This window comes from Nycticebus coucang, chromosome 10, assembly GCF_027406575.1.
Source record: "Nycticebus coucang isolate mNycCou1 chromosome 10, mNycCou1.pri, whole genome shotgun sequence".
Lineage (NCBI taxonomy): Eukaryota > Metazoa > Chordata > Mammalia > Primates > Lorisidae > Nycticebus > Nycticebus coucang.
The window spans coordinates 88,195,933-88,211,304 of NC_069789.1; the positions used below are offsets into that span (position 1 = coordinate 88,195,933).

General features: G+C 38.5%; 1 protein-coding gene across 2 annotated transcripts in view; it reads right to left on the bottom strand.

Moving 5' to 3' along the window:
• Positions 1–4,588: 4,588 nt before the first annotated feature.
• The window catches only part of KLHL20 (kelch like family member 20), a 59,167-nt gene continuing 48,383 nt past the window's right edge, over positions 4,589–15,372 (bottom strand). Inside the window, exons 9-12 of one of the 2 annotated variants that reach the window (XM_053606806.1) lie at positions 15,093–15,226; positions 13,700–13,908; positions 11,860–11,966; positions 4,589–6,258 (exon numbers count right to left, since the gene is read on the bottom strand). In XM_053606806.1, coding sequence (XP_053462781.1) covers positions 6,174–6,258; positions 11,860–11,966; positions 13,700–13,908; positions 15,093–15,226 — 535 coding nt within the window. In that variant the 3' untranslated portion in view covers positions 4,589–6,173. The remainder of the gene's footprint in view (positions 6,259–11,859; positions 11,967–13,699; positions 13,909–15,092; positions 15,227–15,372) is intronic. The other variant, XM_053606807.1, reaches the window with a different exon arrangement.

Below are 15,372 nucleotides of genomic sequence, written 5' to 3' on the forward strand. Positions count from 1 at the left end.
TTTTTCTATTTTTTGTAAAGATGGGATCTTGCTCTTGCTCAGGCTGGTCTCAAACTCCTGAGCTCAAGTGATCCTCCTGCTTCGGCCTCCCAGAGTGCTAGGCTTACAGGCTTGAGCCCCTGTGCCTGGCTCTAGAGTCTTTTTTAACCTACTTTTGGAAGTAACATACCATCCCCCTCTTTTTTAACAGACTATTTTTAGAGTAGTTTTAGGTTCACAACAGAATTCAGTGGAAGATAACAGGGATTTCCCTGTGTCCCAACCCTTTGTCAGTGTCCCCCACCAGAGTTCATAGCATGGCTTTCGCAGCATACTAGAACAGACCAACCCTGGTGCAGTGTGGGGGAGGATTATACAGGTGTGTGAATGACAAACGGCAGAGATCAGGAAGCCTGTTTACCACACCCTCCCAGAACAAGACTTGCTGGAATAAAGCTTTAGGGATGAAAGGCCTTTTATAACTGTGCCTACTTGCTTCCGTCTTATTTCTGGACTCCGCCTGTTTTTCTCTATTCTGAAAGCAGACTGCTTGGCTTTCTGACCACCACATGCTCCCTCACTGCCTCTATTGTGCATGTCTTGCATGTACTCTATCTGCCTGGAATGTCCTTCACCTGACCTTGCAAGGATTGTATTCTTTTTAAAGTTTTTATCACATTTGGGTTTGCAAAATCAGAATATCTTGCATTTGTTGTAAATGAACATTCTGTGGCCGGGGGTAGAGACAACACCGACCAGACACCAAGCTTGAGAGGAAGTCTGTGTGGAATGTCTTTTCCTTTCTTGTCCACTTAACAAAACTGCACTGTTTTTCAAACCTTTCTCAGGCATAACTTCTCTTCTAATCACTTTTTCTATCCTCATCAGGCCAGGCTATTGAATCACTCCTCCTGAGTTACGTAAATAATTAGATCACTGCATATTTTATATTGCAATGGATTATTTAAAAAATTATCTATTTCACTTAGTACCTGAAGCTTTTTTTTGAAACATTTTCTAAGTGAAAATTTTAAATGTGTCCACAAAAATAGAGTATAATTAATGCCCATTGTATTCGTAACCCAGCTTTAACTATGTTCAATTTATTTCATCCATATTCTCATTCTTACCTTCCCAACCCCCCACATTATTTAATCCATAAATATTTCATCTATATCTCTAAAAAATAGGGGCTCACAAAACAATTACAATACTACCATTCCTGAAAAATTTTGTAATAATTCCATAATATTATCCAGTTAGAAATCAAATGTCCTTGATTGCCTCAAAATTGTTTATAGTTGATATGCTTGAAAAAGTGTCAAGGTTTGTATACTTGCATTTAGTTGATAAAAATCTTAAATTCCTTTTAATCTGTTTCTTCCTCTCCATTTTCCCCCCTTGCATTTCAATTTTTGAAGAAACTAAATTAGTTGTCCTGTAAAGTTTCCCACACTCTGGATTTTGCTTGTTGAATCCCTGTGAATTAATCCATGTGTCTATTCTCCTGTATTTTCTGTAAACTGGAAGATTTAGAGCAGCTCTCAAACTTTTGCCTTGAGATACCTTGGTAGTCTCAAAAGTTATGGAGCATGCAAAGTGCTTTTGTTATCTAGTGATTTACCATAGGAAGTTAAAACAGAAATTGAAGAAATATTTATTAGTGCATCAAAAATAAACCTATTATGTGTTAACATACATTTAAGAATAAAAAATAACAATTTTTTCAAAAACAAAAAATTAGTGATGAGTTGCATTCTTTTACATTTTTGTACATCCTATAATTTCAGCTTAACGGAAAGCAGTTGGATTTTCATCTGCTTCTGCATTCAGTCTTTTGAAATATATTATTTTGGTTGAAGTATGTGAGGGAAATATGGCTGACACAAGTATGAAATTGGAAGAGGAGGATTATTTTAATACTTTTTTTGATAATTATGGATATTCTTGATGCTACTCCAAAATTTGACAAGCGATTGTTGAAATCTGAAATCCTATCAATAGACCTTTCACACTGTTCCCATAAGATCCATTGGTCTTGCACTTTGGATGCATTAATCATTTAGAAAAATTGGTTCCATGAATTATACAGATCTACCTGTTAACACAGTTCACTATACAATATAAAAAAATGACATTCATCAACGTCATCACCAATTTCATCAGAAAAGCCTTTAAGTGTGAAACTCACAGTGGTTGATACAGCTTTACAATTTTTATTGCTTTACTAAGGACTTTTTTGTTTGTTTTTTAAAGAGATAGGTAAAGGCTTGCCATGTTACCTAGGCTGGTCTCAAACTCCTGGGCTCAAAAGATCCTCCTGTCTCAGTCTCCTACGTAGCTGGGATTACAGGCATGAGCCACTGCCCCCAGCAAGGACATTCTTAAACAAATTAAAAATAATTGCGGCAGGGCCTGTGGCTCAAGGAGTAGGGCGCCGGTCCCATATGCTGGAGGTGGCAGGTTTAAACCCAGCCCCGGCCAAAAACCACACACACACACACACACACAAAAATAAATAAATAAATAAATTGCAAGACTGGTGGTAAAGAATACTGTATCTAGTTATATAGTTTGGTGCCATTGCCTTGATTTGTGCTAAGCCATCAGCAGTTTTACCCACCATGGCTTTTACATCATTAGTGCAAATGTCACCACAGTAAAAAAGGGAACAATTACTAACAAAATAGCTTTGACTCAGAGATACTCTGAAAAAATCTTGGGGCCCTGGGGTTCACAGACTACCTTTTGAGAATCAATGATCTAGAGACTGATCAAAGTCAGGTTTGAAACTAAGCTTTTTTGAAGGCAGGTAATGCCTTACTGAAAGTCCAAATGTTCATTGATCTAAATTCACATTTAAGATATGTGTTCTCTTTTCCTAGGAATTCAGACTTAAAAATGCAAACATTCTTAAACATTCTTTCTAGGGTAAGAATGTTAATAAATTAGTGACTGTTATGGGAGTAACCTCAAATATATAATGTTAGTTCAATGAATACCATCCCTTTTCTCCATTTAAAAGAATCTAAGTTCCTAATCTTAAGTGGCTAAATGACTGAAAGGTCACTATTAAGCACTGGCAAGACAGCTTAGTCAAGGAGTTCTGTCATTTTTAGGGACCATTCTTATGGATCATTTCCAGAATAGAGCCCTCAAAGCTATTTACAAAGCCAGCTGTCACAAAAATACTTGCACTATCAGGCAGTAATACTCTGGTTTATGGGGCCATTTTTGCCTCCTGCTGCTTCTCTCTCCTGTCCTGTATTTCTTTCCTTATCCTATTTTTTATTTTTCATATTTGTTTCGATATGAAGTTTGAAAGTCTACACATCCTGTTCAGAAGGGACCTCTTATCTTTTCACAGTGGCCAGGAAGTACTGCAATGCGGTTATTTGGAACAATATTATAATAAAATATTATGGAACAAAACTGTGAAACAATCATATAAAAAATAGGAATGTGTACAGAGTGTGAAGAATTTGGAATCAGGGAATGGATTTGAGGTTCAGCTCCTACTTTGCTGTTTTAAATTTTCCAAGCTTTAGTGGATTTAGTCATAAGAGTGACTACCAACCCAAACCCCGCCCAAACTTTCTTGGGTTGGGAAATAACAACACATATAAAAAAACACTTCTTCTATTTTACAGCAGCCACCTTTTATAGAATACATCTCAATCAGTAATAAAATTGCATTGCCTTCAGTGGAAGAAAAATAAAAAAATCCTATCAGGTGCCAGTGAAAACTTTGGCCAGTGCTATAATTCCTGGATTGCAACTCCTGAATCACTGCCATGTGAATTGCTTCCACTGGGGACTTCCTGACAATTGGAAAGTCTAATCCCTAGAATTTTGTTCCTGTTATCATTCCTCTGTTTTTCCTTAATATGTACAATAGTAGACTCTTGGGAAATATGTGATTTTGCCTTGAAGACTGTTAATGATGTACTATAGTAAGGATCTCATAAAAGTTTGTATATTTTTTACATGTTCATACTAGACTTACTTTAAATAAATACTACTTAAAGTCTTGCTCTGATATTTAGTTCCAGGGTGTATTTCAAGTAAGCTTATAGTCAGAGTGTGGCAAAGAAAGGGAAATAGAATGGGAGTCTGGGAAACTGATTTCTAATATTAGTTCTATCATTAGTTTTTTTTTTTGAGACAGAGCCTCAAGCTGTTGCCCTGGGTAGACTGCTGTGGCATCACAGCTTACAGCAACCTCCAGCTTCTGGGCTTAAGCGATTCTCTTGCCTCCACCTCCCAAATAGCTGGGACTACAGGCGCCTGCCACCACGCCCTGCTATTTTTTGGTTGCAGCCACCATTGTTGTTTGGCGGGCCCGGGCTGGGTGCGAACCCGCCAGCACAGGTGTACGTGGCTGGCGCCTTGCTGCTTGAGCCACAGGCACCAAGCCAGTTCTATCATTAGTTGACTATTTAATCTTAGGCAGGCGGTTTTTAGACTTATGTCAGTATAATCCAAATGGGTTTGGATTAAATGATAGAGACCTTCCAGCTCAGAATTGTATGATTCTAAGTCCTACACCAGAAAATACGTTTATAGGTTAGGTAATATAATATATAAAGTATATAATAACAATTCCTAATTCTAGCTGCCAATCCCTTTATTCCTTCAAGTTGAAAGCACTTGTGACTTTACATACAGGTAATGCAAATGATACAGAAACATAAATTCAAATTAAATAGCAAAGGTACAAGCATTAAAAAAAATTTTTATGGTAAATACTACCTTTATTTGAAAAAGTTATACATGCTAGAAAAAAGCATAAATGATACATGTAAACAATTGTTTACCAAATACTTTTCTTCTTTGAAAAAGGTGCAAATGATCTTTAAATGTAAACACAAAAGTTGCCAAACATTTTTGTAGCAGGGGAAAGGGAGAAGGTTATTCCTTTTGGTTGTGATTTAAAGTCTTATTCAAAGATTTTCCTGCAAAATACATTGAAAAAATTGGTCTATGAATACAATGAGAGGGAAAAAAAAAAACTTTAACCATTGAAATTATCATTTTTTTCTTAAAATTTTAAATTTTTCAGCAGAAAGTGCAATTTGGGAGAAATCGTGGCCTGGCCTTATAGAATGGAGATAGTGATATATTGTTTGTAATAAAAGAATTAAAATTATTAATAAAAAGCCTCAACTGGTTTTATACTCATTAACAGATACTATTACATGAACTGAAGAATTCATTCCCTTGGAGGCTGTTAGTAGGGTAAGCTCAGCCTCACTAGGCCTGAACATCAAGTGTAAATTGCATAACAGAATTCACTGCTGGGAAGAGGATTCTCCATGTTGGTCCTTGGTAGCAAGAAAGAAAGTTGCTTCGGTCAGTAATATTTCTGAGCAAAAATTCTTGCAGAGTTGCATGTGATTCTCTTGGGGGGATTCTCAAGACAGCAGATGAGACTCAAACTGTTTTTATAGGAGGCACAGAGCAGAGCTCTAGATCTAGCAGAAACTCTTATGAGAATATTATGAAAAAAGACTAAATATAACAGAAAACAAGTTCATATAGAAGAAAACAAAACATGAAATTCCACTAATGAAAACTGTAGCCTCTGTGTTCTGGTCTTTATTCATTTAATATTCCTTCTGAATTATACTAGTTAAAATGAGATGTTTCCTTGTGGGCGTGTGTGTGTGTGTGTGTGTGTATGTGTGCACACGTTTGCTTTTTTTTTAGATTTTCAAGTCTGGTGCAAGAATAATGGTTAGCTGATATATTCTGCAGACCTATTCTTATCACTGGTAATCCTTGTAACTAGGAGTCAGGTGGATGGAGTGTCTAGAAATAACAACCAGATCATACATAGCCCTTCTGCCCTTATTGGTATTTTCAAACTTAAATCAATACCTTAAAAACAAAGTCAGTTTTGCTGCTTGAAATTTTTTTCTTCTTGTAGTTGGAAGGATGTCTCCCACCACCCCCCCAAAAAAAGCCCATGATAAATTAAAACCAAAAATAAATATTCTTCTGCACAGAGTTAGAAATTATTGTGCAAAGGTGGCATCTTGCAGGTGAAGTACTTTCATTGGATTTGTATTTCCATATATTGAGGCACCAGCAAAGGATAAAATTTGTTCTAATGTCTTCTCAAGCTGTACAAAGCTCCAAAGTCAAGCTCTCCAGAATGCAGGGGAGCATATGTAAGACTGTCTTCTGCATGTTCACCATATATGGGATTCACAATGTGTCATTTTAATAACTCCTACACCACCCCCTAACCGACGGTAATTCATCCCGCCATACAACCTGCAAAGGAAGAAACAAAATCAGATTTTCTTACTGGAAAAAAAAAGGCATTGTTCTATAACTAAGATGTGAACCAAACACGTTTCTATGTTTTATAGCACAAGTAATATTTCAGTTTAATACTAATATTTTCTCCATTCCAAAGATTAAGAGCTAGAATTGAGCATTAGTTAAATAGCAGAATTATTGTAGACACTGACTAAAATACTCTTTTTTTTTTTTTGTAGAGACAGAGTCTTACTTTATGGCCCTCGGTAGAGTGCCGTGGCCTCACACAGCTCACAGGAACCTCCAACTCCTGGGCTTAAGAGATTCTCTTGCCTCAGCCTCCCAAGTAGCTGGGACTACAGGTGCCTGCCACAACGCCCGGCAATTTTTTGGTTGCAGTTTGGCGGGGCCGGGTTTGAATCCGCCACCCTCAGTATATGGGGCCGGCACCTTACCGACTGAGCCACAGGCACCGCCCGACTAAAATACTCTTACTTATAGGATGCTATGTGAAGAAGAAGACAGCATCATATTCACTTACTTTTGAGACAGAGTCTGTGGTTGAATGCAGTGGCATCACTGTAGCTCACAATAACCTCGAACTCCTGGGCTCAAGTGATTCTCCTGCCTCAGCTTCCTGAGTAGCTGAGACTATAGGTGAGCATTACCATACCGGTTAATTTTTCTATTTTTTGTAGAGACAAGGTCTTCCTCTTGCTCAGGCTGGTCTCAAACTCCTGGTCTCAAGCAATCCTCCCACCTCAGCCTCCCAGAGTGCTAGGATTACAAGCATGAGCCACCACACATGGCCCATATTTACTTTTTATATCAGAACTTTACAACTTTATACCTAGACTGGCTTCTACCCATTACACAGAATCATAATTTCTACATTTTTTTTTGTCTAATCCTGCTCATGGCTTACTATTTTCCCTCTGCCTAAACTTTCTCAATTATTTATTTTTATCCCTTTGTCTTGTATGCCCTCTTGTAAGCTTCCTCAAATCCTTTATGAAATAAAACTGGATATGAGTAAATAAAATCACCATCTAGTTTGTGACATGTAACCAGGATCAACTTTAAAATCAAGGACTTCCAGCTAGATGCAGTGGCTCATGCCTGTAATCCCAGAACTTTGGGAGGCTAAAGCTAAAGGATCACTTGAGGCCAGGAGTTCAAGACCAGCCTGAGCAACATAGTGAGACCCTGTGTCTACAAAACCCAGAAAATTAGCTGGGCAAGATAGGGCATGCTTTGTAGTCCCAGCTACTCAGGAGGCTGAGGTGGGAGGATTGCTTGGGCCTAGGAGTTCTAGGTTGCAGTGAGCCTCTGCACTCCAGCCCAGGCAACAGAGTGACAGCCTGTCTCAAAAAAAAAAAAAAGTAGTAAGGACTTTCATGGGAGAATAATACTAGATCTTAAATCAACTGTGAGGTAAAATTGGTTTTAAGTTTGGGATATGTAACTGCAAAAATTTGGATGTTAATCTCTCAACAGGTGATCCTTAAGAATATTACTTTGTAGTATATTAATTCTATTTAGTGACAGTTACTGAGAAGTCCTTAGACAAGATTATAGTGATTAAGTGGGCAAAAGTAAACTTGGCTGTCTTCCCAAATGATCTTATTGAAAATTTCCACTAAAAATAGAAAGCTGTACATGGAAGAAAACAGCCTAGAAGTGGCAGCCTCCTATTATGAAAACCTGCCATTATCTATCCATTATCATGGTGTTTTTAAATGCCACCTTTTCATGGAGGCCTTCCCTGGCCACCTTTTGAACAGACTCCCCTCCCTGTACTCCCAGCCCCTCCCACACTTCGTTTGCTGTAGCACTTCCACTTCCTGGTGTAATACTGTGTCATTTCAGTGCCTGCCCCAGGAGGGTAGGGAATGTTGTTTTATTCATTTTTGTATCCCAGGATCTACAGCTTTCAGTAAATCTTATTAATTTCTTTTTTTTTTGGCCGGGGCTGGGTTTGAACCCACCACCTCCGGCATATGGGACTGGCGCCCTACTCCTTGAGCCACAGGCGCCGCCCAGCTTTCAGTAAATCTTAATGAACAGGGTTGTAATAATGTGATATAGGAGCCACAATACTATGCTGTCATTGGCCTGACTTTATTTTTTTTTTTATTTTTTAAGACTGAATCAAACTCTTGGGCTCAAGTGATTCTCTTGCCTCAGCCTCCTGAGTAGCTGGGACTAAAGGCTCCCGCCACAACATCCAGCTATTTTTAGAGACAGGGTCTCGCTCTTCCTCAGGCTGATCTTGAACCTGTGAGCTCAGGCAATCCACCTGCCTCAGCCTCCCAGAGTGGTAGGATTACAGGCATGAGCCACTGTTCCCGGCCCTTGGCCTGACTTTAGTTTTGAGACCACTAGGACATACAGAGCCATGAGAGAGATACTGAATCCAAACCATGTTAAATGGACTCAAAATGGGGAAATGTCGCTACAAGACTATGAGACTGCCTCCTTTAAAAAAATTTTTTTTGCTCTAGAAATTTTATTTTTTTTTTAGGTTAATATTAAGTTATACACAATTAGGTTACCTGGTTTGCAATTGTAAGGTAAAGTCCAAGTTGTAGTTGTGAACTTCACCCAGGAAGTGTGCCATATACGGTACATTGTACTGTTAGGTGGGAACTTACTGAACCCCGTCTCCTCTCCCTCCCTTGAATTAAATTGAGTTTTTTCTCATGTGAGCACCTGGTTAACCAACAAGTTTCAAATTAGAATTGAGTACATGTGATGCTTGTTTCCCCATTCTTGTGGCACTTTAGGAGAGTGTTCTCCAAATCCATCCAAGTTGTAACAAAAGATACAAAATCTTCATTTTTTTTTTTTTTTTTTGTAGAGACAGAGTCTCACTTTATGGCCCTTGGTAGAGTGCTGTGGCCTCACACAGCTCACAGCAACCTCCAACTCCTGGGCTCAAGCGATTCTCTTGCCTCAGCCTCCCGAGTAGCGGGGACTACAGGCGCCCACCACAACGCCTGGCTAATTTCCATCTTTTTTATAGTTGAATAGTATTTCATGGTATACATATATCATAGTTTATTAATCCATTCATAAGTTGAAAGGCACTACATCTTTGTGATTGTAAATTGGGCTGCTATAAACATTTGAGTGAAAATGTCCTTCTGATAAAATTAACTTCTTTTTGAGGGGTAGATACCTATTCATGGGATTGCAGGATCAAATAGAAGGTCTACTTTTAGTTCTTTGAGTACTCTCTATGCTACTTTCTCTTTAAAGGCTGTACTAGTTTGCAGTCCCACCAACAGTGCAGGAGCGTTCTGTTCTCTCTACACCCATGCCAGCATCTTTTGCTTTGGAACCTTGTGATGTGGGCCATTCTAACTGGGGTTAGGTGATATCTCAAAGTGTTTTTGGTTTGCATTTCTCTAATAATTAGAGATGAACATTTTTTTATGAGTTTCTTGGCCATTCATCTCTGTTCATTTCTCTTGCCCTGATTTTAATGGGATTGTTTGTTCTTTTTTTTGTTGGTATGTTTTGAGTTCTTTGTAGATTCTGGTTAGTAGCCCTTTGTTGGACTTGAAGCATGCAAATATTTTCTCCCATTCTGAGAGGTGAGAGGTACAGGTCTAGTTTCAGCATTTACAGCCTAATCAGTTCTGCAGCACCTCTTATTGAATATGTATTCTTTTCCCCAGTATATGTTTTGGTTTGCTTTATAGAAGATCAAATGGTAGTATGAGGCCTGGTTTCACCTATAGGTTCTCTGTTCTGTTCCATAGATCTGTGTCTCTATTTTATGCTAATACCATGCTGTTTTGAAGACTGCCTTTTTTATAAAACAGCTCGGCTTACCCTTTTATGGTCAAGAAAAAAAATCTCCTAGAATGTCAGCTGCCTTGGATCTCATGTTCAGACTTGAATCTCTGATGTGCAACATCAACCACTGAGATGATAACCTTAAGTTTGCTTAGGCAGGTAAGCCCAATTAATTGAGAAGGAAACCCCACCTTGCTTAAAGGCAAAATTGTTTTCTTAGAAGACTATTAGTATTTAGGATTAAGTACAGATATGAACCATATCAAACTCATAATATTAACATTGTTAATAAGTTTGAGAATTAACTATTTGAGGTCAGACAATTAAGTTTGAGAACTCATCCTAGAAAATGTACTACATACCTCATTTCTGAATATCACTATGGTCACCTTCAGTATACTCCCCTTGGGAAGCTATGTACTGATGCTAGCATCTAGTCCACCCTTCAAAGCAACTTGGGAACTCTCTTTCTGGAATGACCATCAGATCTGTCATTGTACAGCACACAAAAACATGCAACAATAATGAACGCCACTCAGCCAGACACTGCCACATGTTGACGTTAACACAGCTGTGACACACTGATATATCAAGATTGTGAAACCTTACCAAGTTGTTTGTACAGTGCTACCAACGTTAAGTGCACAGTGGCAAGTTCACAAACTTAATTGGTCGACCTCGTATATTTGGCGTTTTAAGTGCTTGTTATGTTTAAGAGAATTTGGCATTTTAGAGCATCTATTGGATCAGCAGTCTTGTGAGTCTAGTATAAAATGTGTCACTGAATAAAAATTTGGACCGAATGATTTAAAAATTTAAGAGAATTTTGCTAAGTTTGTAAGAGTTTTTCAATATTTAAAATAAATGAATCAGAATCACCTGATTTATGTAAATTTCTAAGAACTACTTAAGTACTTGGGAAGGCTTTATTAGACAATTAAGGATTTAAAAGCAAAGTAAAATTAAACCTAGAAATGAAATTTAACATAGTTAAGGTCTTTAACCAAGATGTAGCCTCTTCCTTAAAAGTGACGGTTAAAATAATTTTTAAAATGAAATAAAATATTATTTTAGAAAAGGTAACTGCGATTTGTTTTTTCTGGGCATAAGAGTTCCCACAAGAACACCAAAGAATTGCATGGACAAATTGGGAGCCACAGACCTAGGTTCTAACTTTGACACTATCTTGTTTAGCCATGCCATTTTATTACTCAGTGCTTTAGTTTCCTCAGCTGAACAAAACTGGTTAGAAAAGACATTTTTCCCCATTTTTTTCCATCTTTCCTTATAAAATTAGACAGTTACCAAAGAGAAGAATTTTGTTAAAATACCAGTCACTTGAGGGTGGTGCCTGTGGCTCAGTGAGTAGGGTGCCAGCCCCATATACCGAGGGTGGCGGGTTCGAACCCAGCCCGGGCCAAACTGCAACAAAAAAATAGCCGGGCATTGTGGTGGGGCACCTGTAGTCCCAACTACTTGGGAGGCTGAGGCAAGAGAATCACCTAAGCCCAAGAGCTGGAGGTTGCTGTGAGCTGTGATGCCACGGCACTCTACCGAGGGCGACAAAGTGAGACTGTCTCTTAAAAAAAAAAAATACCAGTCACTTTAGAGTAATCAAATCAAAATGAGCTATCAAATATGGGTAACTTTAGCCCTCTTCAAAGTACTGCAAAAGGTACTTCAATCTGCTGACCCAGACCATCCCAATTTTAGTTGGGATAGTTGGGATAGTTTAGATAGTTACAGGCTGTTTCAAGCACATGATTCTCAAGTCAGTAGTGAGGTGATCTGCAACACAGCTTAAGTTACCTCCATGTATTGGCATCAGGATCAAAAACTTCAATGGTCTTCAAGTATGTTGTACCATCAAAACCTCCCACTGCCATGAGCTGTCCATTGACCACTGCCAGGCCAACCTAGAGAATCAAAACACAGTGGCTACTGAAGAAACTAGACAATTAGCTAGCTGGGAAATTTTAGACTGGTTTCTAGGAAAGTCTCTTTAATAAAAGAAAATTCTTTATGGCCTTACATTCTGGTTTGCTTGAACACAGAGGAAAAATGTAATAATAAAAATCGATTAAATTATTGGAATTACTTTAAAACATGTATGTTATAAATTTTAGAAAAAGCATTCACTAGGAGTGAGCAAGAATCTCTAAACTGCTTGTGGTATTTGCACATTCCAATCCACTTTCTAAATTGCTACTCTAATTCTCTTAAAAATACAAATCTAATCTTGTTGCCACTTTCCTCTTTAAAAACTTACTAAGTGTATCTACTATCTAACATAACTTTAAAGCCTCCAGAAGTCCATCTAAGCCCACTGTGTGAACCTCTCCTCTTGCACTGGAAGCCACACTGTGACTGGATTAACTGCTAGTCCCTGAAAGTACCATACATTTTTTACATCCCTTTGTTTTTGCACATGCTGTTCCTTGGCTGGTATTTCCTGTCCCTCTTCTAGAAAACCTTATTCTTCTCTCCTCATTCTTAAACTTCCCTCACCCGATTCCTACTTTCCCAAAGCAGTAAGCATGTTGTCCCATGTTTTCCTATAACATGTCTGCCACTAGTATAGTACTTATTTATTATAGTTAGCTATAAATATTTCAATTTCCTTCACTAAATTGGCAGCTCCTAGAGGAGAATTGTGTCATATTCATTTTTGCTTTCCCAGCACACAGTGAGCACTTAAAGATACATTATTGATTAGTAAATGACTATAAATATAACCAACAGAATGTAGCTGTGAAAATAACAGGAAAATGAGTAAGAAGCTGTTAGTAACCAGGAATACAAAGCCACAGATGTGAGGATGCTCTGACTTGCCAATGCTTTGCGGTGGTGTTCCTTAAATTATGCAAACCAGAATTCGTTCCCTTTTATCCTTCGATTACAGAGACTTCAGCCACTGCTTGCTGCTTCTTCCTGTTGTGGATGTGTCTGTCCTACATTGATGGATTTCTGATGTGATCAGTGGTTAATGGATTCCATTTCACCCTGAGCAAACATCCCAGAATTGACAAATCCTATACTTCACCCCAGAAGGCTCTTGTACTCACAGGTCATCCATGGTGTACAATATGACATAGAGCTTGATTTGGCCTATATTATAGATGGGATAGACTCAAACCAGTGAGTGGAGACCCGTGGTGGGGCCACATGTGTTTTTACCCAAACATTTGCATTAGTATGACAACTACTTAGAATATTAGCTAGAAACAGTAGGTAGAAATATTTAGCTCTAACAGATATGAATTTAGTTAGATAAGGTAGGTAGATAGGGCGATGCTTTCCAGAGAAGTAACTGATACAAGACAAATCATCAAAAATTATCTAATTAAAGATTTGACTGGATATAAGATTTTTAACTATTTGGGATAAAAGTTTATCCCAAATAGTTAAACAAATAGATAAAATAAAACATTTAATTTTGTATCTAGTGTTAAATTATCAGGGGTTGTTCCACAAAGCATCCCAACAGCATCAGATGAGACAACTGAAAACTAAAACATGCAGGCACTAGCTGTTCACCTCCACATTGTCCCAGTATATTACATTTCATAGATCACAGCACCCTTTCTGCAGAGTCCTCTCTTGGTGCTTATTTTTCAAAGCTCAAAGCTCTCAGTAGCTGGGTACTTACTCCACTGCGGCGGGATGTCATGGCCACCACCGGAGACCACTGATTCGTTCTAGGGTTGTATCTCTCAGCACTGCTAAGCTCAGTAGTGTCATCTCTGCCTCCTACAGCGTAGATCATGTCCTGATACACTGCACAGCCTAGGTGTTTCCTCCGGGTCCCCATAGGGGCTATTGTGTGCCATCTGTTTTCCTGAGGATTGTAGCGCTCCACTGTAGGTAAAAGAAAAAGTAGCAAGTGGTCATTGAACTGTTTCCCCTCAGTAATGAATGGTTTTCTTCATTACCACCAAAACTGTGATAACACATATTTTAAAAAAAACAGATTTTTGCTTCTAAGAAGAACTTGGCATACCTCTGGGCAACACTATATATATATATATATATATATACTCTCAGCAGGGACTGGTTTCTTCGAGGTATGGTACAGTAGAAAGGGCATGTGTTGGAGTTAAGATACTGGGGTTCTGGCTTGGCACCTATAGCTTAGTGGCTGGGGCGCCAGCCACATACACTGGAGCTGGCGGGTTCGAATCCAGCCCAGGCCTGCCAAACAATGACAACTACAACAAAAAAATAGCCGGGCATTGTGGTGGGTGCCTGTAGTCCCAGCTACTTGGGAGGCTGAGGCAAGAGAATCACTTAAGCCCAAGAGTTGGAAGTTGCTGTGAGCTGGGATGCCATGGCACTCTACCCAGGCAATAGCTTGAGACTCTGTCTCAGAAAAGTAAAAAATAAAAAAAAAAGATACTGGGGTTCTAGTTTTGGCAATATGACAAATTTGGCAAATTAGCTACATGTTCCTTAGCCTCACTCTCCTTATCTTAAAATGGGAAGATTAGAATATATAATGTATAAGAATCATTCAACACTAAAAATTTATTGTCATTATCAGATAATTCCTGTATTCCCTTGCCTACAGCTTAGAGCATTTTTAGCCAAAGGAAGACAAGATATGTGACAACACATCTGACGTGAGTGCCTCATTGACAACATCCTTAGACAAAAATACTCATTATCTCTAAATAGAAAGGATGAACAATAAGCCAATTTCTAGTTCTAAGTTTTTATTTATTCTTAGACTATAGTATTGTTTTTCTGAGGTGAGGTGGTGATGGTAGGGGGAGGGAAGCAACTGTATGAGAAAGTTCTTTTATTCATCCCATACTCTTCAGCAGCATTTAAAGCAGAAAGTGAAAGAAATATATGGGGAATATAACAGACTATGGCTGCAGGAACTGGGGAAGAGCAGAGAGTTACTCTCTCCTAGGAGAAAAATAAAGCATTTTCCTAAGAAAGTATAGGATAACCTAGACTTTTTATACTTTTTATAGGGGGACTCTCCTCAGGAAAATGTGCTGCTTTGGGGAACCAGACTACCTTTGGGAGGGACTAACCTGTGTTGAGTGGAGATGTCCCATCAGAGCCACCTACAGCATATAAGAACCCTCCTAACACAGCCACAGCCACGCCTAGTCTTCTTGTGCTCATGGAAGCCACCCGAGTCCACTTGTTCTCCTTTGGATCATACCTTCAGTGAGAGAAACCAGACCGAATGCATGTTGTTATTAACTGAAGCCTTTTTCATGAAATCTGAAATCACACTAAAATATAGGATACACAGACTTGATATGGTCCAATGCACAGCAAGAATCTAACTTATTTTACTTAGTTATT